This window comes from Mustela putorius, unplaced genomic scaffold, assembly GCF_011764305.1.
Source record: "Mustela putorius furo isolate JIRA1106 unplaced genomic scaffold, ASM1176430v1.1 tig00537227_pilon_pilon_pilon, whole genome shotgun sequence".
Taxonomy (NCBI): domain Eukaryota; kingdom Metazoa; phylum Chordata; class Mammalia; order Carnivora; family Mustelidae; genus Mustela; species Mustela putorius.
This window is the reverse complement of record NW_025422368.1, coordinates 1,698,102-1,722,458: the sequence shown is the minus strand read 5'-3', so window position 1 is coordinate 1,722,458 and position 24,357 is coordinate 1,698,102. Positions and strand designations below refer to the sequence as shown.

At 54.0% G+C, this 24,357-nt stretch overlaps 1 protein-coding gene across 1 annotated transcript; it reads right to left on the bottom strand.

Moving 5' to 3' along the window:
- Window positions 1–241: 241 nt before the first annotated feature.
- On the bottom strand, window positions 242–21,369 carry ITGA5 (integrin subunit alpha 5). Its single transcript, XM_004774538.3, has 30 exons — window positions 20,866–21,369; window positions 14,607–14,737; window positions 12,945–13,057; window positions 12,701–12,821; window positions 12,439–12,500; window positions 12,305–12,350; window positions 11,923–12,048; window positions 11,654–11,698; window positions 11,480–11,523; window positions 9,482–9,538; window positions 9,245–9,297; window positions 8,741–8,949; window positions 8,273–8,464; window positions 7,998–8,043; window positions 7,726–7,827; window positions 7,482–7,537; window positions 7,193–7,347; window positions 6,738–6,875; window positions 6,538–6,605; window positions 5,780–5,930; window positions 5,604–5,696; window positions 5,379–5,458; window positions 5,197–5,277; window positions 4,985–5,090; window positions 4,619–4,771; window positions 3,770–3,856; window positions 3,577–3,690; window positions 2,905–3,006; window positions 1,986–2,108; window positions 242–1,340 (listed from the first exon to the last, which is right to left on the bottom strand). The coding sequence occupies exons 1-30, from the start codon at window positions 21,240–21,242 to the stop codon at window positions 1,257–1,259; spliced, it is 3,315 nt and encodes a 1,104-aa protein (XP_004774595.1). The 5' UTR covers window positions 21,243–21,369; the 3' UTR covers window positions 242–1,256.
- Window positions 21,370–24,357: the final 2,988 nt, after the last annotated feature.

Sequence of the window (24,357 nt, the reverse complement as noted above, 5' to 3'; positions counted from 1 at the left end):
GAGGTGCTGGGAACTAGATCTTGTGGGGCTGGTGATGGGCAGGAGTCAAGCCCTCCTTTCACCCCTTCCATCATCTTTTTCACTTAAAAGAAGGGAACCCAGAAAGTAGTTCCATAGTTCCTGGGGGTCATACTTCTGCCTCCCAAGGAAAGAAACTGTGAAAAATAGACATTTCCTACGCATCAAGCCATCTGATTCCAGGTTGGGTTTGGAAAGAGTAGGAAAGGACACAAATTCCAGCTCTGGTCAGTGGGGGCACAGGGCCGGGTTTATTGCACTTGCAACATAGTTTAAATAAGTCCCGGATGTCCGGAGCTGAACGGGGGCGGGGTGGGCAGGGAGAAAGGGGCAGCGTCAGTGCAGCTAGTGGGCAGAACCCAAATCCTGCAGGCCCAGGACAGTGGGCTCCCCTTTTCCTGGGGGACTGTGAGAGCCTGTGCCTGGCCAGGCTGAGGTTCCAGATCTGTTACCATCATGGCCCCTTCAGGGTTCTGGGCGATTCCTGACTTTTCCCAAGTCAGAGGTGGATTGGGCCTCCCGGCCCAGGTCTGGAACAGGCTCAAATGTAATCCTGGATCTGCCTGGTTAGGTTACCAACGTCTGAGTCTGGGTCCCAGATCAACCCCAGGCCCCAGGTTCGATCTGGCCCCATTAGAGTTCTGAGTCCTCTTGGAGCTGGTTCTGAGCCAGCATGATCCTTGTTTGGGATCTGTCCTGAGCTGGGCCTGGGGCACCATCCACTGTTAGTGTTCTTGCTGGCCCACCAGGGTGGGGCTGTCCAGAGCTTCCAAGTCTCACTCCCCAGATTCCAGGTTCTTAGCTGGGGGCTTCCTGTGATCTCTGGCAAGACTGAGGATAGATCTTTGCAGTCTGGAGCTGGACAGGAAGTCCTGGTGGCACATCTGGCCCAGAGAACTGGGATCGGATTCCCCAGGGCTACTTCCAAGTTGTTTTCAGGAAACGTTCTCCAAAATGCAAAGGCTACAGGGAGGCTGGGGCCTCTATCCCTGGATCTGAGTTCCCCTATCCATGAGGAGGGCATGTGTAAACGAGGGTCCTTCACAGTGCATGGGGGGAGGGGATCCTCAGCTCCTCACCTCCCGGCTCTGGCCCTTCAAGTATGTCTCTAGGCTGGGGAGAGGAGCTTCTCCCTGGCCCTCAGCACCTTCAGGAAAGTGCCCAGCCCCCTCCCAGTCAGTAAACTGAGGGTGGGGGGGACTGGGCCTTGAGGATTGGGAGTCTGGGACTGGGAGGAGTCAGGCATCAGAGGTGGCCGGTGGCTTGAGTTGAGCTTTTTCCATGGCGGTGCCATACGGGAGGGAGCGTTTGAAGAATCCGAGCTAGTGAGGGAGTAAGGAGGGAGAGTTTAGATATTCAAGCTTCCATGTCTCCCCAGAGCTAATCCCAAGAGGAAATGAAGAGGATTCTAGCACTTCCAGTCTCCCCATTTTGCAAAACTGGCCTAAATCCTGGCTGCTAAGGCTACTTCTACAATAGGTCCAATGGGCCAGGAGGGTTAAAGCCAGGATTGCTTTTGGGGTTCTTTTATCAGCGCTGTAAAACTGCCCCCAGTTAGGCTAGGGATAGCAAACAGGTTTGATTCAAGTTCTACGTCTGAATGCTTAGTAGTGGCTACCTCTTGAGAAGGATTCTGAGGCCACTTACAGGGTCTGGCCAATTAGTGATGGCTGCCATTAGCTTCTGGGGGATGGGATGGCACAAATGCCACATATTTGCCATGGCATTGATTCTGCAAGTCTAGGCAAACTTAATAGCTCAAGTCAAGAGACTCCTTCTAAGCTGGGGGCTGTGGAAGGATCCTACGGGCAGGATAAGGATAGTGCGAGTGTGGCTAGGGTGGGGATGGGGTTGTGGGGGGGTATTTGGCTGGAGAACTGGTCTGGAGATAGATGCTTGGGACTCTGTTGGGTTCAGGGCAGAACCTGATGAGAGAGTGGCCAAGTCCCAGGTAGAACATGACTGACCTTATAGAGGATATAGATGAGCAGCCCCAGGAGCAGGAGGCCAACGAGAATGGCTAGGATAATGATCCACAGTGGGACGCCATGGCTGCCTTCTGCCTTGGTCCACTGCATGGCTGTGGCCACCTAGGGAGCAAGTCAGAAGAAGTCACTGGAAAGCCTTTAGTTCTCCCCAACCTACACTTGGCTCCCACTTGCGATCAGATCCAGCTCACCTCTCACCTCCCAGGTTGGGCTACCCAGGTTGGGCTAACAGAATTCTGAATTCAAAATTTAAATTCCCAAGGTATGCATTATTGTCTCTTACTTTGGGGTCTTCACACCTGCTAATTTCCTTTCCCAAAGAATATACATTTCCTAACCAATCAGCCTGGTAGTTCCTAGTTATTTTTCAGGTCTCAGCTGAAACATCACTTCTTCCAGGCAGCCTTTCCTGACCCTGCAAGACTGAGTTTAAGTGTTCCTTAAGGGGCACCTGGATGTCTCAGGCATTAGGCGTCTGTCTGCTGTTAGCTCAAGTCATGATTCCAGGATCGAGCTCCAGGTCAGGCTCCCTGCTCACTGGGAAGCCTCCTTCTCCCTCTCCCACTCCCCCTAATTGTGCTCCCTCTCTCGCTGTCTCTGTCAAATAAATAAATAAAATGTTAAAAAAAAAAGTGTCCCTCTGATGTGTTCGCATAAATATCCTGGTGCTTGTTACACTGTGTTCTCATTGCCTGCTAGCCTGTGAACTCCAAGAGTGAAGAGACTGTTCATCTTGCTTATTGTTATATCCCAGGACCCAGCACAGACCCTGGCACACAGGAATGCTCAATACGTATTTTTTACAAACAACAAGGCCAGCCCCCACCCATGTCCCAGTCCTAGTGCCAGGTCCCGTATTCTGAACCTTCCTCAGCTCAGACCTCTGGCCCAGGTTCACCTGAAGTTCCTTTCGGGGAAGCTGCTGAGGCAGGATTCGGTAGGGCATCTTCAGGGCTTCATACACAGCATCACACTGCAGGCTAAAAGGCTGGTGTTCCCGCTGTGGATGGGGAAGAGGTGCTCAGGGCCACCCCTCTTGGGATCTAGAGGACAGAGGGCTCCCCGCAATCTGGTTCAGGTTGTGATCTTTCCCTGTTTTGGACTTACTTTCTCCTGAATATCTGTGTTCCTTATATGAGATAACAAATGTGTAACTAAATAATGTATAATTAGATAGCTACATGTTTAATACAATTTTTTTTTTTTGGAGTCATTAATGTGGGTCAAGCATCCAGGACACTGCCTGGCCAGCAGCGTTTGCTCAATAAATGACTGCTCTTTACTATTCCTATATCAGCTCGCCTCTCCACTGTGAATTCATCTTCCATCTCTCTGTTGCTGGTCTCCCTACAGTTCTCCCTCCTCCCAAACGGCCTGAAGAGGGAGGCTGCCATTCCCAAAGTGGCCACTAGGTGGCACAAAGGACACACTGCCTTGCTTAAACAAGGGTGAGGAAGGGGAGCTGTACTGTCTGGGCCCCATTCACCCAAGGAGGTGGCTGGGGCAGTAGGGAAAGTGAGGGTATGATCAGGCTGGCCTGAAGGTCAGGGTAGAGGTAAGGCTCCCTCACTTGCAGGAAGGTCTTGGCCCAGACTCGGAAATGCAGTTGCAGACTTCGGCTCTCTTGCCGGTGCAGTGGCCCAAGCTCACAACGCAGCCTGAAACACTCCACCTCAGGGCATTTCTGGGAAGAAAGAAGAGGCTTGAACCCTGAATTCTGCCCTTCTGGTGGCTCTGAGAACCCAAGTCCCAGTATGACTTACCAGGATCTGAGGTCCTGGGGAGGCTGGGCTCCGTCCTGAAGCTTCCCGTCTTTGTAAGCGGTGGTGCTCTGAACCTTCTGGATCCAACTGGAAAAAGGAAGAGACCGTTAGCTGCCTTTCCCACCTCATCACAGCTTCCAAGTCAGCTAGCATTGGGTTCCAGAGCAGCTTCAATCTGTTCTCTCTCTCTCTTTTTTCTAGAGATTTTATTGATTTATTTGACACAGAGAGAGAGAGAGAGCACAAGCAAGGGGAGTGACTCAGAGGGACAGGGAGAAGCAGACTCCCTGCTATGCAGGCAGCCTGATGTGGGGCTCTGGGCCTCGATCCCAGGAGCCAGGGATCGTGACATAAGCTGAAGGCAAACGCTAAACCAAGAGCCAACCAGGCGCCCCCCACCTTTCAATTTTAATTGTCTCTTATTCTCTACTAAAATGTAAGCTCTATGAGAGAGGGGACCTTGTTAGTTTTGTTCAGTGAGATATTTCCTGAGCCTATAACAGTGTTAGCATAGATACTCATTTACTTAAATGTTGCCAATGAGTAAATAAACTTTAAACCAGGCATAAGGGCCCAGGGGGACAGGTCTGAGGACAGCTTCCCAGAGAAGGTGGGACAGAGATGGACCCTAGAAGTATGCCAGGGCAAGAATTAAGGGAAGGATATTTCAGGCAGTGTATAAAAAAGAGTCTTTTCCCCCTTCCACAGCCTTGAGGTATCTTTGCTATTTTGCCCCTCTCACAGTCCTAGCTTTAGGGACAATCTTTTTTCTTTTCCAGGCCTCTGGTGACCTTCCCCAACCTCCCGAAACCTAGTCCCTCCTCCCATGCCAGTCTCCAGGCCTCTCACCTCCAGGTTCTGTGGGTTGGGGGAGTGACTGGTGGTGCAGTTGGCAAGTCCTGTCACCCGGGTCATGTAGAGAAGCTGCTGACCTTCCAGAGTCCAGGGACAGCTGAGCTCCAGCATGCCCCGGCTAATGGAGCTGGGGCCGTGGTTGATGAGCTGAGGAGAGGGGAACACAACCACCCTAAGGAGGAGCTGAGGGCTTCTGTCCTCCTGAGACCCCTGGGGCATCATGGCCCACTGTCCCCTGCTGCATGTCTCCTATCTTAGAAGTGAAGGAGGCAGTCAGTAGGCAAAGATGAAATTCTCTCTCGTCCCTCCACTCCCAGCAGCCTGCCCTGAACCCAGCCCCTGTCCCCTACCATTCTTCACCTCATAGACGTGGTGGACAGCAGGGCCCACATCTCCTTCCTCCTGAGGCTGGTCTCGGGGATGCCAGTCACTCACCGGGAACAGCACTGCCTCAGGTTTGGAGACACTAAGGAGGAGGGTGGTTTAGAGGACCGCGGAAGGAATCCTAGATACATCCTTTCCTAGAAGCATCTCCCCTTCCAAAAAAGGCCACATTTTGACTTGGTGCTTACCCATTAAGGGAGACCTGGGCATGAGCCTCTACTGAGAGTTGGAAGGAAACCACTTCGCTCTGTGAGTTGTTGAGATTCTTGCTGCGGAATGGAGAGACTGAGGCGGTGCTGGAGCCCAGCAAGGGGGATGTCCCCCTGTACCAGGCTCCACCCCACCCAGCCCCTCACCCCCTAATCCCTACCTGAGAATCTGGAAGTCAAACTGGATGGTTTTTTTGGTGTCCCGGAGGTGAGGGACTGTGAACCGAAGGCCCCCCCAGATCTGTGGGGCAAGGAAGGAGGACAAGGGAGCCTGTTAGAGTGGGCATTTGTCTCACCCCACTTCCAGCCCCCTTCCCTATTCCTCAGCTGTGCTCTGGACAGGCTGGTCACTGCCCTCTCAGATCCTTCCTCCTCGCCAGACTTACGCTGGCTCCTGCCTTCATGGGGTTGCCCAGGTCACACACCAGCAGGCGGCTCTGGTTCACAGCAGAGTAGTCACAGCTCAGGCTGGAGAAGTTCTGGAGGTGGGTGGGTATGGGTAAGGTTCTGGTGCCCCTCTGGCAGGTCCCCTCCCAAGCTGAACCTGAGAGGCCCCTCTCACCCCTGGGTTTCTGACAAGTCCGGAGTACTCAGCCTCTGGAGGGGCTATGACCCGAAGCTCGGCCTCATAGGCACCGCCCTCACCCACATTCTGGGCATGGAAAGTCAGGTTCAGGGAGTTCTTGTCACCCAGGTACACGTGGTTCTGCTCCCTGGAGGGGAAACACAGGGTAAAGGACACTGGGAAATGAATCCCCAAACCAGGACAATGAACCATAATAATAATGTAATAATAATAATAGCTGCCATTTCCTGAGTTCCAACTCTATGGCCAGCACTAGTCCAGATGATTGATTTTTTTTTAAATTTTTTATTTTTAAATATTTTATTTGTTTACTTGTCAGAGAAGGAGAGCAAGTGTGCACACAAGCGGGGGAGCAGCAGGCAGAGCGGGAAGCAGACTCCCTGCCGAGCAGGGAGCCTGAGGTAGGACTCAATCCCAGGACGCTGGGATCATGACCTGAGCTGAAGGCAGATGCTTAACCAACTGAGCCACCCAGGCATCCCCTAGCCAGGTGTTTTACGTAGATTATTTCACATAGTCCTTCCAAAAAGGTAGAGAAATGGATGCTATCATTCCCACTCCACAGACAAAGAAGCTGAAGCGCAGAGAAGTTGAGTAACTTCTTAAGGTCGCACAGCTTGCCAGTATATCCCTATTACTTATTTTCAGGTGCCAGGTGCTTCCAAACTCCAACAAGTCCTACTCTGAGGTCTTGGCATCTGGAATCCCCCAGCCTGATGTTGGCCTTCACTTACCCAAACACTTCCAGCTGTAGGTCCGGCACACAGATGTTGTCTTCTCCACAGTCCAGCAAGATCTGAGCCTGAGGACCAGGATAGCCTTGAGAGGGGGAGTTTAGACTTCCTCCTGAGCTGAAGGCTCCTCCCGCCACGGCCCTGCCCCGGGTGCCCAGGGCAATCTCTTCCCAGATCTCCTCTCTCCCCCCTCTCCTCACCTTGTCCTCTATGCGGCTCTTGCTCTGGTAATGTAAGACTGGCCGGAGGCCATGGCTGTCCACAGGGGCTTGGGGGTCCAGGGAGAAGTTGAGAGCAATATGAATTGGGGAGAGCTTGTCTCGGAACTCTGACTCATTCTGGGGGGTGGGGGAAAGAATTCACTGTGTCAGGGAACACTGGGGACTTGATGGTCTTGCTCCTCAGCCTCTTACATCTCTTTGTCCACTCAGGGCCCTCAAGAATCCAGGTGTCCAAATATGACCATTCTCTTTCCTTCCAAGGCCCCAACAGCCTGGTGCCCAGTTCCTCAGACAGAAGGGCCCCTTCCTCAGCCCCCAAAGTCCCAAGCCTCTCACTGGGATTTCCCAATCTCTTTTATTTCAAGAGGGACCCCAGTTCTATGGGACACCACCCCCAACCCAGGCCAGTCTGTTCTCCGCCCTTGGGGCCATACCCTGAGGTAGATCTTCATCTCTCTGCAGTCTTCCCGAGCCCCATTCTGGATGAGCAGGGTCTGTCTCAGGGTTGCCTGTCTGGAGGCCAGGAAGAGTGCCCGCCTTACTCCCCCCTTCTGCTTCTGCCAGTCCAGCTGGAGCTCCACTGTGAAGCCTGCAGCCAGGAACATATGTTCAGGAGAATCTGTCTCTCCCCCTTAACCTATTCAGAGAGAAGGGAGGTGCCAAAGTCCCCGGTCCCTCCATCCCCCATCCCAAGGCCTAAGAGATTCAGGCAGTCTCCCTCACCAATGGAGTCAGGAACGTGTTTCCCAGAAGCATTGAGGCAGAAGCTAAGGTTGATGCTGGAAGAAGACCAAGAGGAAAGCTGGTGTATCCAAGGAACAGGCATTCTATTCTCCACCTACCTCCCAGACCCAGACGGACACCCGCCATTTGTCCCCTTCCCCAGACCTGGTTTCTCTGCGCACTCCCAGGCACAGACTGAGGTATTTCAGACCCATTCCCTGTCATCTCCTGGGCCCCAGCTCACCAAGCCACAGGGTTCCCCTCCAAGCTGCAGCTGCGCTCCTCTGGGTTGAACATGGCAGGGAAGATGGTGAGGGAGGCACTAGTAGAGACAATAGGGCGGCCCCTGCCAAGAGTGGATATGAGGTCGATAGAACTAAGACTTCTCTGGAATCCAGGTGCAGGAGGCTGATGCACAAGCCCCAGGAAGCCAGCGTCCTTTGCGCACTTTCCCAACCCTACCAAGAAATTCCCTAGTTCCCACTCTTCCCACGCTGCCCCCCCTAGAATTCATACCTGTACACCACAGCCTTGTCCACACCGAAGGACCCCACAATCAGATCTGCAAGAAGTCAAGAAAGGACCCCTTACAGCAGGCCCCAAATCAACATCTTTCCTTCCTAACCCTCTTCTAGGTCATTGCTCAAAGGAGGTCAAAAGGAGGGGACAGGGGCACTCGGTGGCATTATTCTAGAACTGTACCCAGGACCCCAGGAACGTGCAGAGAAGGGGGGAGGGGGGTCTGTGATCTGGAGAATTCTAAGGTGAACAAGGCCTCAGCCACTGCTCACCAGGGTATCCGTTGCCATCCAGGTCTCGGCCTCCTCGAAGCGCAGAGCCAAAGAAGTCTGGTGTGTGGCCACTTGGCCACAGGGGGAGCAGAACCTGGGATGGCTTAGAGCCCAACCCTCCTGCCCCCCCAGGGAATATGAACACCACTCCCTGCTGGGTCTCTCCACCAAAGGGAGCTCCAATGGCTACATCTGCAAGACACACAACATACACAAGTCAGGAGGCTGGGAATCCAGGAGTCTGAATCTCTTCCACCGGAACCCAGAACCCAGGATCATTATTCACCATCCGTTCTTCCAAGATCTTGAACCTCTTCAAGTTTCAAAACCCAGACATGAGGATTAAAGTCTACACAACCTCCCTGAGGAGTCACCGGGGGATCTGGGTATCTTAGCTGACAGCCACCCAGATTCCTTCTGACTCAGGCCCCAGACTCCTCCTTAGCTCCTGGGGCCCTTGGCACTTACCATTGTAGCCATCCTGGTCCAGGTCCCCCAGGGGGGTCAAGGAGCTGCCAAACCGGCCAAACTCATCATGGCCCGTGAGGGTGAGGGAGGGTGTGGGCTCCATGCCAGCTGGGTGCTGCAGGTAGACGTAGACCCTGCCCACCTCCTGAGGCCGCCCATCAGTAGTCCGCTCCATGAGCAGAGGTGCCCCCACCAACAAGTCATCCAGCCTGAGGGCAGGGAGGAAACCTAGGTATCCTGAGACCCTGCCTTGCCACCTCCCCTCCAGCCCCACTGCCAGGAAATCCCAGGCATCCTGGATCCCAGGCTCCCTCTTCCCAAAGCAAGAAGACTTGAGGTCTTTAGCCCTTTGCTCTCTCCTGGCTCCCAGGCATGGGGAAGGCAGGCACTGGGTTGGGGGTGAGATCCAGAGAAAAACTCTCCTTGTGTTTTTCTGTCTCACTCCCACTCTTCAATCATGGATCTGGGGAGGGCATGGCACTGTGCCTCTTTCCCACCACTTACCCATCCCCGTTGATGTCTGTGGCTGCCACTGCATAGCCGAAATAGGAGGCCATCTGAGGTGGAGATTGACAAAGGGGCAGCTTTGGGTCAGAACTAGGGGGTCACTCGACAGGATCAACAGGGACTGTGGAGGGGTAGGTCAGAGACTCCAGGGAGCCTAGAAGTTGGGCCGAGCTTATTAGGTTGGGGCTGGGACTTCGCTGGAAGAAGGCCAAGCTGGGTTGTGAGCGTCCTCACCTGTTCCCCTGAGAAGTTGTAGAAGGATCGGATGTCTGAGCCATTAAGGATGGTGACCTGGAGAGGATGAGATACACCCATTGGTCTTGGACTCCCAGACCATCCCCTGGGTGGAGGACAAATGGGCATGGGATTCCCTGGGGAGAGGCATTTGTGGGAGACACAGACCACTCGTCTCCTAACTTCCTCCAGACTTTGCTTTCACGTTCCCATCTCTATGCCAGGTAGCTCCATTACATGGCAACTTCACTAGTTTTCTCCGTATTGCTGGTTAACTACTGATGGATTTCATATTTGTCCGTGTCCATCTATATGCACTAGAATGTATGATAAGCAAGGGCGGGAGTTCCGGTTTGGTCTTTGCTTTCTCCCCAGAGCCTGAAGTAGTGCTTGGTGAGCAGCAGACAGCAATCATCAGTTGAATGCTGAATGCATGCTGGGACCTAGTCATTCTTCATCCCCCATGCCTCCCAAACCACAACACTCCTGGCTCCCCTCTGTCTCCCCTTAGCGACTGGCCCTTGACTCCTCGCCCTCTTCCCCACTCTTGCTGCTGTTACTCCGGGGTGAGTCCCCTCCCAGGATTGCTGGACAATCCCTGGCTCTGTCCCTGCCTCTGGGTACCCTGCCTCCAACACAGCAGAGAGACTGACAGTCCTGGAGCGGATCCAGGAGGGACACGTATGCTTGGAAATCCACAGTGATTCCCTGCAGCCATTGCCCCAGTTCTCAGCTTCTTGGCTGGTCCTCTGAGGCTCTGGGGAATCTGGCCCCAAACTATCTGTTTTTCCTCAACCTTTCTTTATTTTCCTTATCCCACCAATGCTACAATGGCCTGACTTTCTTTTCCTTTTCTTCTATGCTTTTCATGCTCCTGTCCCAGATGCCCTTTAGCCTCATCTCCATGGATCCTTCATAGAACCTTCTCTGATCTGCTCCTGCCCTAAAAAGGTTACTCCTTCCCCTAAACTGCTATATCCTCTTAACCACTTTTCTGAAATTTATCACAGTGCAGAAAGGTGGCTGACTTTGGGGCCCCTGGGTGGTTCAGTTGGTTAAGCGTCTGTCTTTGGCTCAGGTCATGATCCCAGGGTCCTGGCATCGAGCCCCACATCGGGCGCTCTGCTCAGAGGAAAGTCTGCTTCTCCCTCTCCCTCTTATAATAACCCTGCTTGTGCTCTCTCTCTCTCACTCTCAAATAAATAAAATATTTTTTAAAAATTTTAAAAAGTAACCTTTAAAAAAAAAAAAAGAAAAAAAGGAGGCTGACTTGGAATAAGACAGATCTGGTTTTACACCTCTCTCCGACCACCTACTGACTGGGTGATCTTAAATCACTTGCCTGGTCTCAGAGCCTCAGCTTTCTCATGTGGAAAATGTGCCTGGTATCATCTAGTCCCATTAGCTTGTTGTGAGGAGTGGGCAGAGCCAGTGGCACCGAGGTGCTTGGGAATAGTTTCTGTCCCTCGACCCGGGTCCTATCTCACATCCTCAACTAGAAGCACCTTATGAGATGGGGTACAGTGTCTTATTCATCTTCTCATCTCTTACCTTGCCTTAATAAACGTTGTTAATTGGATGAACTCTTGTGGCATTCTTATCTATGTCCTTTTTAAAGCACTTGTCACGGTCTAATAATAACAGCTACCACTTGTACACTGCCTAAGAGTTCACTAAGCCCTCTCACTGGCATTATCTCATTTCGTCCTTATAAGAGCCTTGTGAGGTCAGAACTATTATTATCCCATTATACAGAGAAGAATGAGGCTCAGAGAGGCTAAGTAGGTTTAAGGATTTTATGGAATAAAGTAGGGTATGAATAAATAACAGAATGATTCATCCAGAGTAAGCATCAGTCTTTGAACCCAGGGCTACCTCCAGAGCCCCGGTTCTGATCCACTTTTTGAATCCTCACAAACTGCGGTGCATGGTTCTTTGTGATTTGCCAGGGAAGGGAAGGGACAGGAGGGAAGGAGGGAGGGTCAGGCTGCGTCTTACATAACCATAAGTGAGGTTCCCTTTGGGCACGCCAGCAACAAAGTCTGTAAAGAGATGAGAAAATTGTGTGCTAAGGGTGGGGAAAAGGGGAATCAGACCAGAATGGGGTCTCATTCCTGTGGCACCTCGTCCTGGGTCTCCTCCATCTGTCCCCCAACCTGGGGACACACTCACCTTCTGTGTTGTCACCACTGAATTCACCCACAGCCACAGAATATCCTGGGGGACAGGGAGAGTGGGTATTAGTATTCCTGTGGGGACCCCTCTGCTGTGGCCCACCCTCTAGGTCTTCCCCCACCCCTACTGGGCCTTCATACACAGCCTGCCCACAAGTATGACAGCGGGACTGCAGATGCCTGATTGGGAGAAGAGGAAGTGGGGGAGTTGGGGCAAAAGCGCCTGAGGTTCTCCCCCTCTAGTTCCTTCCCCAGCTGCTCACTCACCCAGGTAGCTATCATCATAGATGGAACTGGCCTGGCGGGTCTGCAGCTGCCCCTGCACCAGGTTGATCAGGTACTCAGGGTAATAGGATTCTGCAATCTGTTCCTGGGTGGCCGACAGGATCTGGCCTGGGGAAGGGGACAAGGCGTTGGATGCACAGAGGAGGAGGTGGGGGAGGGCAGTGGGAGACAGCGGGGTGGCATTGCAGAAGTCTGGTTCAGGGAAGGAAAGCTTGTGGAGGGTGGTGGAAAAGGATATACACATCTTAAGAAGGAAGAGAAAGAAGACAGGGGCAGAGAAGAGGGAGGGATGGTGACCTCAGGCGGGAGGAGAGATGAGAGGCCGTGTGCCAGGGGACGGAGGGACAGCAGAGAAAGGACTTACCTTGCCAGAAATAGCTCCCTGGTCCACCCAGGACCACACGTCCAGTCTGTAGGGGAAGAAGAGGAGTCCACATCTAGTCCTGACTCCTGGGTGACCCCACGCACAGCCACTTCCCTCCCAGGCCACCCTCTCACCTTGGTGAACTCAGCACTGAAGCCGCCTTGGCAGTAACCCTGTCCCGCAACCCAGCTGAAATCTGCAAGGGGAGAAGGCAGTGGGAAGGAGTCCAGCACACATGGGTCTCGCAGGAAAGAGAGAGCTTGGGGAGCGATGGAGGTGGGGGCACCAGAGAAAGGCCCTCCCTGAACTTGACCGTGATGGGAAAGGCTAATTGGGGTGGTGTGGGGATTCATGGGAAGAAGGCAAACATAGGATTCATGCCCTCTCTTGCCCTACCTGAGCGGCAAGGTGCATACTCCAGAATGCGGGTGAAATTGTCTGTGGAGAGGTAGCAGGTGCCCACGGGATCACTCAGCGGCTCCTTTTCTGTGCGCCAGCTATACAGAGGGGCACAGGCCTGACAGGGCCCAGGAGCAGGTTAGTCCGAAGGGGCTCTCCTCTCTCCCTCAGGCCTGTGCTCCACTATAGTCAACAGCCACCCATCTCCTATCACGGCACTGTTGGGGCTGTGGGCTCTCACCAAGATGGAGGAGCCATGGGCTCGAACTGTCGCTCCGAACCACTGCAAGGACTTGTACTCCACAGGCTCCTCTACCTCTGGGCTGGACACCAATGACTCCAGGATCCGAGAGCCTTGGAGAAGTGAGAAAAGGCAGTTAGGCTGGACTGTGGATGGCTGAGACCTCGAGTGGCCTCCACCCTCAGTCTGGGAGCACCCAGGTGCTTGCAAACCCCAAGCCCCGTGACTCCCTGGGAGGAGTGGGGAAGGGTCTTAATTCAAAAAAAAATTTTTTTTAAGATTTTATTTATTTATTTGACACAGAGAGACACAGTGAGAGAGAGAACACAAGCAGGGGGAGTGGGAGAGGGATTAGCAGACTTCCCACAGAGCAGGGAACCCATCAGGGCTGGATCCCAAGACCCTGGGATCATCACAAGAGCCAAAGGCAGCCGCTTAATGACTGAGCCACACAGTTGCCCTGGGAAGGGTCGTTAGAGTCTGCTCTGTGCAGCCTCACTCACCCCTTCCCCAGACACAAGTGCACACACATGTGCATGCACCCAGAACCTAGGCTTTCTAGAGTTGACTTCCCCTTGTCCCCGTGCCTCCTCACCGGGCTGGGACAGGGATGCCTGTGGGAAGGTGAAGGCAGGAGGGTGGTGGGGAAGAAAGGCTATTTCCCTTGAGAGTAGTTCTCTGCCTCCACTTCTCTGTGGCTGGATCTGAGTCTCTAATGACACCTTGTTCCATCCCCTTTCTTATCTGGGTCTCTGCCCCCTTACGACTCTTTCTCTCTCCCTTCATCTCTCTCTCCAAGTGTTATCTCTGGCCTCTAGAGGACAGTTTTTTCTTTCTTCTGATTCTCATCTTTCAGGTTAAAAAAAAAAAAAAGTCTGTTTCATGATTTTTCTCCCTGCCCTCGCCATTGTCTCCATCTTTTTATCTCTCCTCGTTTTGTCCCTCACACCAGTCTTTATCTGCGGAGCCAGACTATTCAAGTTCATGCCCCTGTTCCACCCTATACTAGCTGCGTGACCTTGGACAAGTTACTTAACCTCCGTTTCCTCATTTATGAAGTGGGGATAATACCTCACCCCCCACCCCCTCCCACCCCCCGTTGAAAGGATCAAGCAAGCTGAGGTATGCTGCTTGCAGGCAGCAGCGAGCAAGTGCTCTGAAAGTGTTAGCTGTTATTCCTGCCCTTCTCTCTGCTGTCTCCCTCCGTCTCACTCCCACCCACCTCTGCATCTACTCCAGATCCGGAGCTCCTTGAGGGCGGTAGTCTCATCGCGTTCCGGTCCCCGCAGCCCCCGCACAGTGCCCAGCATGCACTGTCACTTAGTCAGTGCTTAGTCGGATGGACTGAAAAGTCTGTGTGGCTCTCCCTGTCTTTGTGTTGCTGCCCCGGCCTCCCAGAGTTGTGGGTGATTCAGGGGAAATGAGAGCCACATGTTTCTGAATCACACCCGCCCTCCTAGGGCTGGGCTAGACTGGGAACGTGGTATGAGTGCCACGGGGAGCCGGCGCTCCCCGGAGCTGGAGCGCCAGCGCGCGGGGACAGCACGTGGCCACAGACCCGGACAGGCTCCGCCCCCTTGCTCCCGGCGCCGCTCGACCCGCCCCCCAGCCGCAGCCGCACCCCCGGGTCCTTTCCGAGCTTCCCCTACCCAAGGGGGTTACCTTTACTGTCAAATTCAATGGGCGAGCAGTGTACGGAGCCCGCACCCCAGGGACAGAGGTAGACGGCACCGCCCTGCAGCACTCCAGGCTGGCTGGTGTTAGCCTTGGGCGCTCCCACCAGCACGCTGACCCTGCGGAGGGGAAAGGAGAGGCGGTTCAGAGTGACTCCTCGCTCTCCTCCAGTCTCCCCAGGCCTCTGGGCCAGGGGCTGGCTGGGGGGTGGGGTAGATGCCCCCTCGGTTGTATTTATATCTCAGAAGATGCCACAGATGCCAGAGGCACAGGCTGGAGTCAGGTGGTCCCCATGTGCCGCTGTCACTAACACAACCACCCCCCTCCACCACCTTCCCTTGTTATTAGAGAAAGGAGGAAGCAAGAGTCCGTTCTGGGAAGGGAACAGGGGCCAGAGGGCCTGGACCTCAGCTTCCCTGTAGATCTGCCAGGATTGGACACACAGTGTCTGGAGCCCCCTGGAGAGGACTTTGGAGGGTCCTCTCACCTAGCCTCTACCCTTTTGTCCCAAGCCAAAGCCCAGGCCAAAGCCCTTCTCTGGGCCGAGACCCAGGCATCAAGACCCAGGCATCCAGGCTGCCCAGCCTTGGGGTGTGTAGGAGGAAAATATGAGTCTTGGAAATCGGTCAGTAGAAGTGGAGAGGATCTTGGAGGATGGTAAAGACAAGTTCCCTTGGGCCTGGGCCTGCCCTCCCCCTAGACTCTGGGGTAGACCTCCCCATCTTGGCTAAGTTTCTGCTCAGCCCCTGAACACCCTTCCCACACACCATCACTAAGAGTCTGAATTCAGATCTTGCTCTACTGAGTCTTGCTTCTGAATATGGTGCTTCAAGACAATGAGGAGAAAGCTGCCCTTGCTGGGGGGTCCTATGTAATGGTGTGGTTATGGTTAAGGTCCCGGGCAATCTTTTCTGTCTTTGGCTCTGCCTCTACCACAGTCTTTGAGGGCCCTTGGCTCCAAGTCCTCTGTGTAGCCATCAGCCTGGTTGGTTTTCTCCTCCAGGGTCTCCCACAATGACTGCATTTGACAGCCTTGGGCAACTGGACCCAGGCCCTGGGCCAGTGTCCCTGTCAGCTTAGCCTCTTTTCTCCTTCCATATCTGCTCTGGCACTGCTTCTCCGTCTCTGTCCCTTCGCCCCTGTGACTACTGCCTCTGTGTCTCTCTCTCAGATCTCTCACTCTTGGATCTCTCTCAGATCTTCTCCATCTCTCCTGGTTTCTGGCCCCTTTCAGTTCCCAGCACCATCTCTTCCCTGCTGTTTGGCTATGTTCCCTAGTCCTCCTTACCCGAGAGAGCCCAAGTGGGTAAGTATGGTAGATGCCCCAAAAGCTAGGGATGTCTTCCAAGAGGACCAGGTGGGGCAAGGGTGATAGGGGTGGGGTTCAAGGGGAATAGGGGTGGGCATACCGAAGTGGGGAGTGTGGAGCAGGCAGCGAGGGGGGGGTGCTGAGGATGAGAACAGAGGAGGGAGAAGGCAGGGTCCAGAAGAATAGAAGGGGGGCCAGGGAGGGAGAGTTCCTGGAGTGAAGGGGGGTGGGGTGCGAGCCCTGGTTACCCTGGGGACAGGAAATGTTTACTGCCTGTGGCTTCCTGTCTGTTTCCAACCTCTCACTTCTCCGTTTGTCTCCCACCCGCCAGGCCCCACCCCTCTCACTCAGGCATTACATCCAGCTGGGGGGTGGGAGCTGGCCTCTTAGAAGGCACAGGGACCCAGTATGTGAGACTGGCAGTGGGGCTGGGGGTGGTGCGCAGAGGTTGCACTGCCCCGGGCCTGGGTGAGGAGAGAGGGGTACAAGCTTCCCTTAGCAGGCGCAGCCCCAAAGAATAGCTGTGGTACAGGAGGCAGTGAAAAGAGGACTGGACTAGGAGTCATGAGCTCCGGGTCTAGCACCAGCTCAGTGTGGACTTGGGCACCTCCCTTTCTCTCTCTCTCTCTCTCTCTCTCTCTCTCCCCCCCGGTGAAGAGGTTGAGCAGTTTACCTGAGCCTCCTGGAGCTCTGATATTCATTCCATTTCCAGGAGAGCACAGGATGGTAGCCAAGAGACCTGCTCCTGCTCCCAGTTTTCCAAGACCTCCTGCTCTTGAGGAGGAACTGAGCCCGAGTGCTCCTAGGATGCCTGGAGTCTGGCAGAGATGGAAGGTGAGAGAGGCCTTCCAAAGCCTGTGAAGCCCACAGGCTCATGGGCCAGGGGGCGTCTATGTTGTGGCTGTTGGAGAGTTCAGGAGATCTGGAATGCAGGCAAGGGACACAGACGCAGACCCCAACCCGTGACTTACACCTGCGGGGCCAGCGGCCCTTGCATCCCAATAAATAGCTCCCTTCCCTATGTGCCAAGCAAAGTGCCCAGTATCAGGGCAGCCCTATCACATAGCTAATCCTGGATGCCCCACTCCTAGTTCTTGCTTCCTAACTCCTGCAGCAGTTGTGCCCTCTTAGGGGTCCATGAAGGTAACAAAGAAGGGTCCTTGGGCTATTTTCAGTATTTCAGAAAGCCTAGTGGAAATCATGCATTCACCTGATAAGGTGGCTGGGCTAATAAAAACTGCAAGCGTATTTGCTTTTGGCCAAAATTCTATCACATTTGGGGAAGCTGGTTATCACGTATTGGTCAGAAGCTCTGATTGGCAGCTAGAGCTGTCTGCTTGTTCTAACTTCTAGTTGATAAAAAACAGGGCAAAAGGAATTAATTATGCCTTACTAAATGCACTGTGGCAGATAAACTCTTCTAAAATGTAGAGTTCACGGGAAGAAATAATTGCCATGATTTCCTCTGAAGCCTCAGCTCTCCAAAATCCAACAGTTGGCTTGTGGAGACACAGGCTACCACAGCTGCGAGGAGCCACAGAGAGCAACCACTGGTTTGAAGACTGTCCCATAGGTGCCTCACACCAGCCACATGGAGTCTGGGGAGGCTAGTTTGGTCCTGACAGTCCTCCCATCTTCTTTCAGAGAGCATCCTCTTTTCTCTGTTTTATATAGAGTCCCTGGTAAGATACTATTTGCGTTTAAACAAAAATAAAGGAAATAAAGAACAAGCTTTAATTAAATTGCTGACCTAGTCCCATGTTCACATTTTACAGATGAGAGATTAAGTAAGATGTCCAAGGCCAATCAGAATCCTTCCTGACAGGAGGACCAGAAGCTAAGAATCCAACTTCCTAGGCCAGCGTTCTGGTCTACCCTGTTGCCAACAAATCAATCCCCTTCTCTCCCCTCTACTATCTCCCCAGCCAGGCTTCTGATTAACCAGGTTCCTGTTCAATACATGGTTACTGTTTGACTCTGTTGGCCTGGCAAGGTGGGGGGTGGGGAGTAGCAAGTGGACCAGGGCCCAGCTCCAGCAGGTCCCACAACCAAAAGGGCCAGGCCAGAGGAGGACATCTAGATCCCTCAGTGAATTCCCAAGATATATGCCGGACTGGCTGGTGAGGAAGAGTTGCCTCCCCTTGTGGCGGTGCTGGTACCAGAAGAGAAGAGGGAGCTGGCCTAAGAAGTCTGGGCGCCTTTCCAGCTTGTGACCTGGGCCAAGTCACTTCTCTCCAAGCTCTGGATTCCCTCCCCACCTAAAATGATGGGTTGCCCTTGAATGGTCCCTAAGCCAATTTCTATGATTCCTGAAGTTTCCGTTTATATGTATATAAAACAGCACAATAGTGTTTCCTATATCTAATGCAAGGATTATTCTTAACAATCCAATGGAAAAATTGATAGGACAGTGCTAAGGAATGTGAAGGACCATTATTACTATCACTACTATAAACAAATACTAGAAGCAAGTAAGAAATAGGGGAAAAGTTAGACAAAGAACCAGGTGCTATCCAGAGAGGAGAAAACCAGAAATAGAAAACAGCTACCCTAGAAAAATTATGCCTCCCATGTACTGATCTCCCTCTACGGACCATGTGCTTTTTCTATCTCTTGTCTCAGTCCTCAGAGCAGCCCCAATCATTAGGTGTCTGATTTACATGAAACACAAAGCAAAACTAACTCGCCCCAGTCACACAAAGAGCAAGTGTTGGGGCCAGGATGCACCCCGAGCACTCACTCAAAGTTTGGCCCTTTCTTACCACATAACCTCTCTTGAGCTCACCCTGCCCTCTGAGGCTGTCTCAGTGTCCCTGTGAAAGCCACTGCAGTGACAACAAGAACACTGAGGCCTGCCCTCTTCAGCGATGGCCCCAGGTCTGGGAACCGTGTCTGTCCCCTGTGGGCAGGAGGGGGTTGAAGGCCCAGCTGCGGTGGGAGGGAGGTCACTGGGGAGGTGGAATGTTCAGAGTCCTACTCTAAGACTGTATTGTAAGAGAAAATGAGAGGGGAGGAGTGCAAGCTGGATACCTGGGTTCTCTTGGGAGGAGAGATGAGCAGAGGGGGAGGAGGAGAGATGAGAAGGCTGCTGGGTCCTGGTTTAGAGGACAGCTTTAGGGACTGTAGGATTAGCCCAGGGGTCAGACACCTAGGGAACCGGAGGGTGTGAGAGCCCAGATGTTTTAAAGGAGACTTTTAAATCGGAGATGACACTTTGCTAGGTGGGGGTGGGGTGGGGATGGCCTAATGAGGAAGGTTAGGAGCCAGACCACTGGATTTACCCTGGTGGGGGAAAGATCCCATAACCCCCCTGCCTCCCTCTTCTCTACTCCATTAGGGTTGTGGTAAGCAGTTTGAGGGGGCCTAGGGGAGGCCAGGCCTGGCAGAGGCTCCAGGCCAGGGTGATGCAATGGGGTTTGGGCAGGAGGCCAGGGGGGTGGGGTGGGGGTTGGGTGGGGACCTTGAATAGCGCAGAACCAACAGCTGGGGCCTAACTATCTTTCTTTTTTCCCATTCCAGACAAAGGAGAAATTTGCACCCCCCCCCATTGAATTAGCTAGATTAACTCCTTTTCTCCAAAAAACTAAAGAAAATGAATAGAGCTAAGTTAACTGTATCGTGTATAAAACTAGCTCACCGCCGACAGAGGTCCTATCAAACCTGGAGACACTAGGGGTTAGGGTGGTGGTGGTGGTCAGGACCCATGGAAAGCTCAGAGCCCAGAGACAGAAGAGGAGGATTTCCCAGTTACTGTGGAGGATCCGGAATCTGGCACCTGGGAGTCCCTGCCTTGGCTCAGGAGCAGCTACCTTCTCCTCTTGCTTCCCAACCCCCCATATTTAAACAAACACCCTTGTTCCAATGTTGCCTCAGCTCTAACTCCAGCTTTCCCAAGTCTGTGGGCTCCCCATTATCCAGGCACTCAGGGTCCGGTGTGCTCGTCACCCTGCTGAGCTGGGAATGAGGACCCTCCTTTGAGACTTCCCCAGTCCTTGATGTCCTATGTTATGACGCCCTTGGGCCCAGCGAGCCCACGTCTCCTCAGCTTCCGACCCCAGCCCTGGAGTCCGGTCTTAGTTCAGCTCCAGCCGACAAGCTACAGGAAATCGGCATTTCTCTTCCTCCCAAGAGCTAGAGGAAGAGGGAAACCGCCCACCCCACTTCACGCGCGCGCACACACCCCTCCCGACACATCCGAGCACCCGCCCTTGGCCAAGCCCGCCCCAGCGCCGGCGCCCCCAGGGCCAGAGTCCCGGGACTCTCCCCAAGTTCCCGGTCCCCTCGTCCGAACGGAGATTGGAGGTGGAAGGCGGAGTAGGAGCCCGAGGAGAAAGGGGAGGGAGCCGCCATCCCCCTCCCGGGTCTTTCCCAGTCTGAGCGGAGCGGGGGAGGGGAGGATGAGGCTAGTCCCCATTTAACCTCCGGACCCCCTCACTTCCCGACTCCCCTCTTGCTACACAGAGCTCATTCTGCTTTAGCCCGTCTTCCCTCCGCACAATGGCCCTCAGGGGTCCCGAGGTCCCCCAGGGCTCCAAAAAGCCCTTCCCGGCCTCCGCGCCCCTTCTCCGCCAGCATCCGCCCGGGTCCCGGCAGCTCACAGATCTCAGCCAGAGACCCGCTGCTCTTGGTCCTCCTTTCCCTTGGCCCCAAGACCCGTGCCCAGACCTCAACAGCTTCCAGCTTCGTGTCCTCTCCCCACCCCACACAGGTCTCCCCACTGATCTCAAAACCTAGGCGCCCAGCTCTGCGCCGGCCACTGTCCCCTCCCTACTCCCGCACGGGCCCCCAACTCTAGCGTGGGCCCCCAACTCCAGCCCTAGTCCTTCCAAACTCCGCCTCTCAAACTCCAGCCTTGGTCCCCTCCATACTTCAGCCGCGCCCCCAGTCTCCAGCCCTCCACCCCCCACCCCCATCCCGCCGCCAGCTCTCCTCACTCACCCGTCTGTTCCCGGCCGGTAAAACTCCACCGAGAAGCCGAAGAAGGAGCCCGGGGGCCCAGAGAGCACTGCTGGGGCCTCCGCGTCTAAATTGAAGCCCCCAACCCTGGGTGGCGGCTGCAGCAGCAGCAGCAGCGGCGGCAGCAACAGCAGCAGCAGCGGGGGTCGGCGCCGGGGCCCCCAGCGCGGCTGCCCGGTGTGGAGAGGGAACCCTGGTGCCCGGCTCCCCATAGCGCCCGCTCTTCCCTGTCCTGGGGCCACCGACCCGGAGCCGCTTCCTAAACCTCCCAGAGGCGAATGACTCAACGCGGGGAGGAGTTTGCCAAACTCCCGGCTGAGCCCTCGCCCCGCCTGCCGGGGGGGTGAGTGGGGGGGCATTCCTGGGTCCTCGGAACGCTGAGCCCGCGCCCCCCACCCCGAAGGGGCGTGGGGGGGCCGCACCTCTCCACTCCCCTCTCCCTAGCCCCAGCTGGAGGCTGGTTGTCTGGACTGGGTCAGACTGGGCGGGTTTGGGCTCTTCCCCCTCCTCACTGCTTTCCCCTCCTTCCTCCCCCTCCTTTCCAGATGTACAACGTAAACGCTCGGAAAAGGAGTCGGAAAAAGGGAGCGGAGAATTTCCTAATGAGGAAAGGAATCACCTCTGGAGGGAGGACGCAGCCCGTATATGCGTGTGGGGTTCTCCCTTATTCCTTCAGGAAGGAGACTTTGGGGTCTAAAGAGATAGGAGACACCCCTGGCATCTAGCCAACTGGGATTCCCCCTTGCCTTCTGCGGCCACTGGGTGCTTGGGATCTGGCCAAGTCCCAAATCTGGCTGGATTTGGGACTCAGGAGTTGAGGTACTGGGCACTCCTAGGCAGCCTGATCTGATGGAGGACCTGCCCCGGCGTGATCACAGGTGAATTCTGCTCTAGGTCACCCCTTTCTTGGTGGAAGAGTATGGAAACCTCTGTTGAGACCCTCCCTAGAATCTGGCAGTTGACCTCTAAGAGCCTAGGAGTGCTTGGGAGGGGGAGGTACTTGGGACCCTCAGTGTCTTCTTGATCAAACTGGCTTGATTCCTACAAACCTGAAGAATTGTAAAGTCGGCTAGGGTGGTGGCAGTGGTGGTGGTGTCTTGCAGAGGGGTCCAAACTTTAGGTTCTGGGAGCTGGAGCCCAGGACCCCACTATCCCCTGATCCCCTGTGGATGTAGAGGAAAGGACTCTTCAGCAGGGGAAGGCGGTGACCCCCAGCCCACCCCTTCCCCCAGCCCTGGCTCTGTGGGATGAGATCACCTTTCAGGATTCTAGTCTTTATCTTAGTCTGGGGGAGGGGGACCAAGGGGCCTAGATTCTCTCGTAACCTTTTTTTCCCTGCCCCCTTCCTGCCTTTCTCCTCCAGGACTTCTCCCCTTCCAGAATAATAATCCCACAAATCAAACCCTGCCCCTTCTCTTCCCCAGGCCCCTGCCCCACTCTGGCCTGGGAGTCTCAGAATGAAAGTGCCCCAAATCCGTGCTTTTTCTTTTCACATAGTCTCCTCCTCATTCTGCTACTCTTACTTCCTGTCCCAAATCATCCAGCTGTTTTTTTAAAAGCCCCTCTTTAGAGCCAGCTGTGGCCCAAGGGAGAGGTCAGCTAGTCAGACTGTGGGGTGACGTGGGCTCCCATCCCACTCTCACATCTGTAGGTCCTGAAGCTTTCTTAGGTGAGGAACCCAAGTAATCTCTGGGTCAGAATTTAAGTGCGCCCCTGCCGCAGAGGTAACCTCTAGGGGATACTGCTCAAGCCAAGGGCTGAGAACCCCTTTTGGGGGCAGAGGGCTTGTGGCTTGACCACTGTATAGCCCGGCAAAGCACAAGTGTACGAACCAGCTCTCTCGTTTTTTTTCAGTCCAGGCACAAACACTTTAGATTTTCCCAGGATTTGGGAGCTTGGGGTGGGGGTGGGGAGGGGCAGAAGGAGGGAGGTGTGTGACTCAGCTCCTCCCAGGATCCTTGGTGGGGGACAGGGGACATAGTGTCCTGCCCCAGTCTCCTCCTCACTCCACACCCCCAGCCTTGGCCAACTTAAACGGGCCCCCTCCCTGTCCATTCCCAGCTCCTGTTTATACCGGGAGCCCCTTAGTCATTCTCTGGCTGGCTTTTCTACTATCCCCAATATCCCTCCTCTCTTGGCTCTCTCTGCCCTTATAAGTCCTATCCCAGTGGCCCCAACACCTCCTGCCTTTCCTCTCATCACAGCTGCCTTTGCCTAGCTCTATGTTCCTCTGCTTCCGGGTCAGGCTTGGCTTGGGGTTCCCTCCTACTTGGAGCTGCTTTGGCACAGCCTCCAGGTCTGGAAGCCAGCCTAAAAAGGTCAGCCAGGAGGAGGTTAACCTAAAGGTTATCAGCCCAACCCTCTCTTTCAGAAGAGGAAATGGGTGTAGACAGCTGAAGTGACTTATCCAAGGTCACACGCAGCTAGCCAGTCAGTGGTGACTCTAGAACTCAAGTGTTTTGACTCTCTAAACCCAATGCCCTTTCTTCTTAGCCAGCTGACCTCTAAATGCTCTGTCTCCTCTCAGCTTTCTCTCTTCTGTGTATCTCTCAGCTTTTCTCTGGTCCAGCGTGTATGTCTCCAAGTGTCTCTGTTTTGTCTCTCAGATCTGACCTCTCTGGTGCCCTCTGTCCCTTCATAGCTCAGTAGGAATGATTTGCTGTGATGATTGGCTATTCTTAATCACAGTCTGCTTGATGGAGGGGCAGAAGGAGTGAAGGGCAAGGGCAGGACACTCACCAGGCTCCTGCTGTCACCAGCCTGCCTGTCCTGAAGGCTGGAGCCTTAAAAAAAGAGGAAAAAATTTCCAGAGATGGTCAGGATAGAGGAGCACATTCTAAACACTAGGGTGGGATGCAGAGTATTGGTCGTTTATTTTGCATGTGCTGTGTGTCTGGTCCTGCTCTTGACCTTTAACCTACCTTTATCCCATTTAATCTTCCCAGCTGTCCAGCATTGAATGTATCAGGATCGTCATTTTACTGTCGAGAAACGGAGGTCCTTGGAGTGAAGTGACTATGCCAAGATTGACAGAAAGAAAGGGGTCAAGGTAGAATCCAGATTCAATCCCAGCTGATTCCAAAGTCATTACTTTTCCACTGTACTGTCGGTTTAGCCCTCTAAACTGGGCTCGGTTTCTTTAGGGAGAAGGTTCTGGAGCAGGGATCTTTAACTTAGGTCCACTGTCCCCAGGCTGGAGTGGGGGAAACACTGCGTGCCCAGTCCATTAGTGCTCTGAAACTGGGTGGAAGTTTTTGTGTGTATGCATGTGATTTCTCTGGAGTGAGACCCGGTTGTTTCTTTCCAATTCTCAAATGCTTGGAAATTCTAAGAACACTGAGGCTGGATGTCCTGATTTCAAGGAATAGACTCAAGGCTTGTCAGGTCTGTAAGAAGCCTGGTTGGGTGGTTTGGGCTGAGTGAGGTCTTCATGAAACAAAACTTCCTCACTGGCATGTGGTAGCACACAGAAGT

Coding starts and splice junctions, on each gene's coding strand:
- ITGA5 (XM_004774538.3), bottom strand. CDS start 21,242: ATGCCCCCCCACTCACCCCCCCGGCAGGCGGGGCGAGGGCTCAGCCGG. Junction 11,524..11,653: donor CAGTGGTGACAACACAGAAG/GTGAGTGTGTCC, acceptor ATCTCTTTACAG/ACTTTGTTGCTGGCGTGCCC. Junction 5,278..5,378: donor TTTGACTTCCAGATTCTCAG/GTAGGGATTAGG, acceptor TCCATTCCGCAG/CAAGAATCTCAACAACTCAC.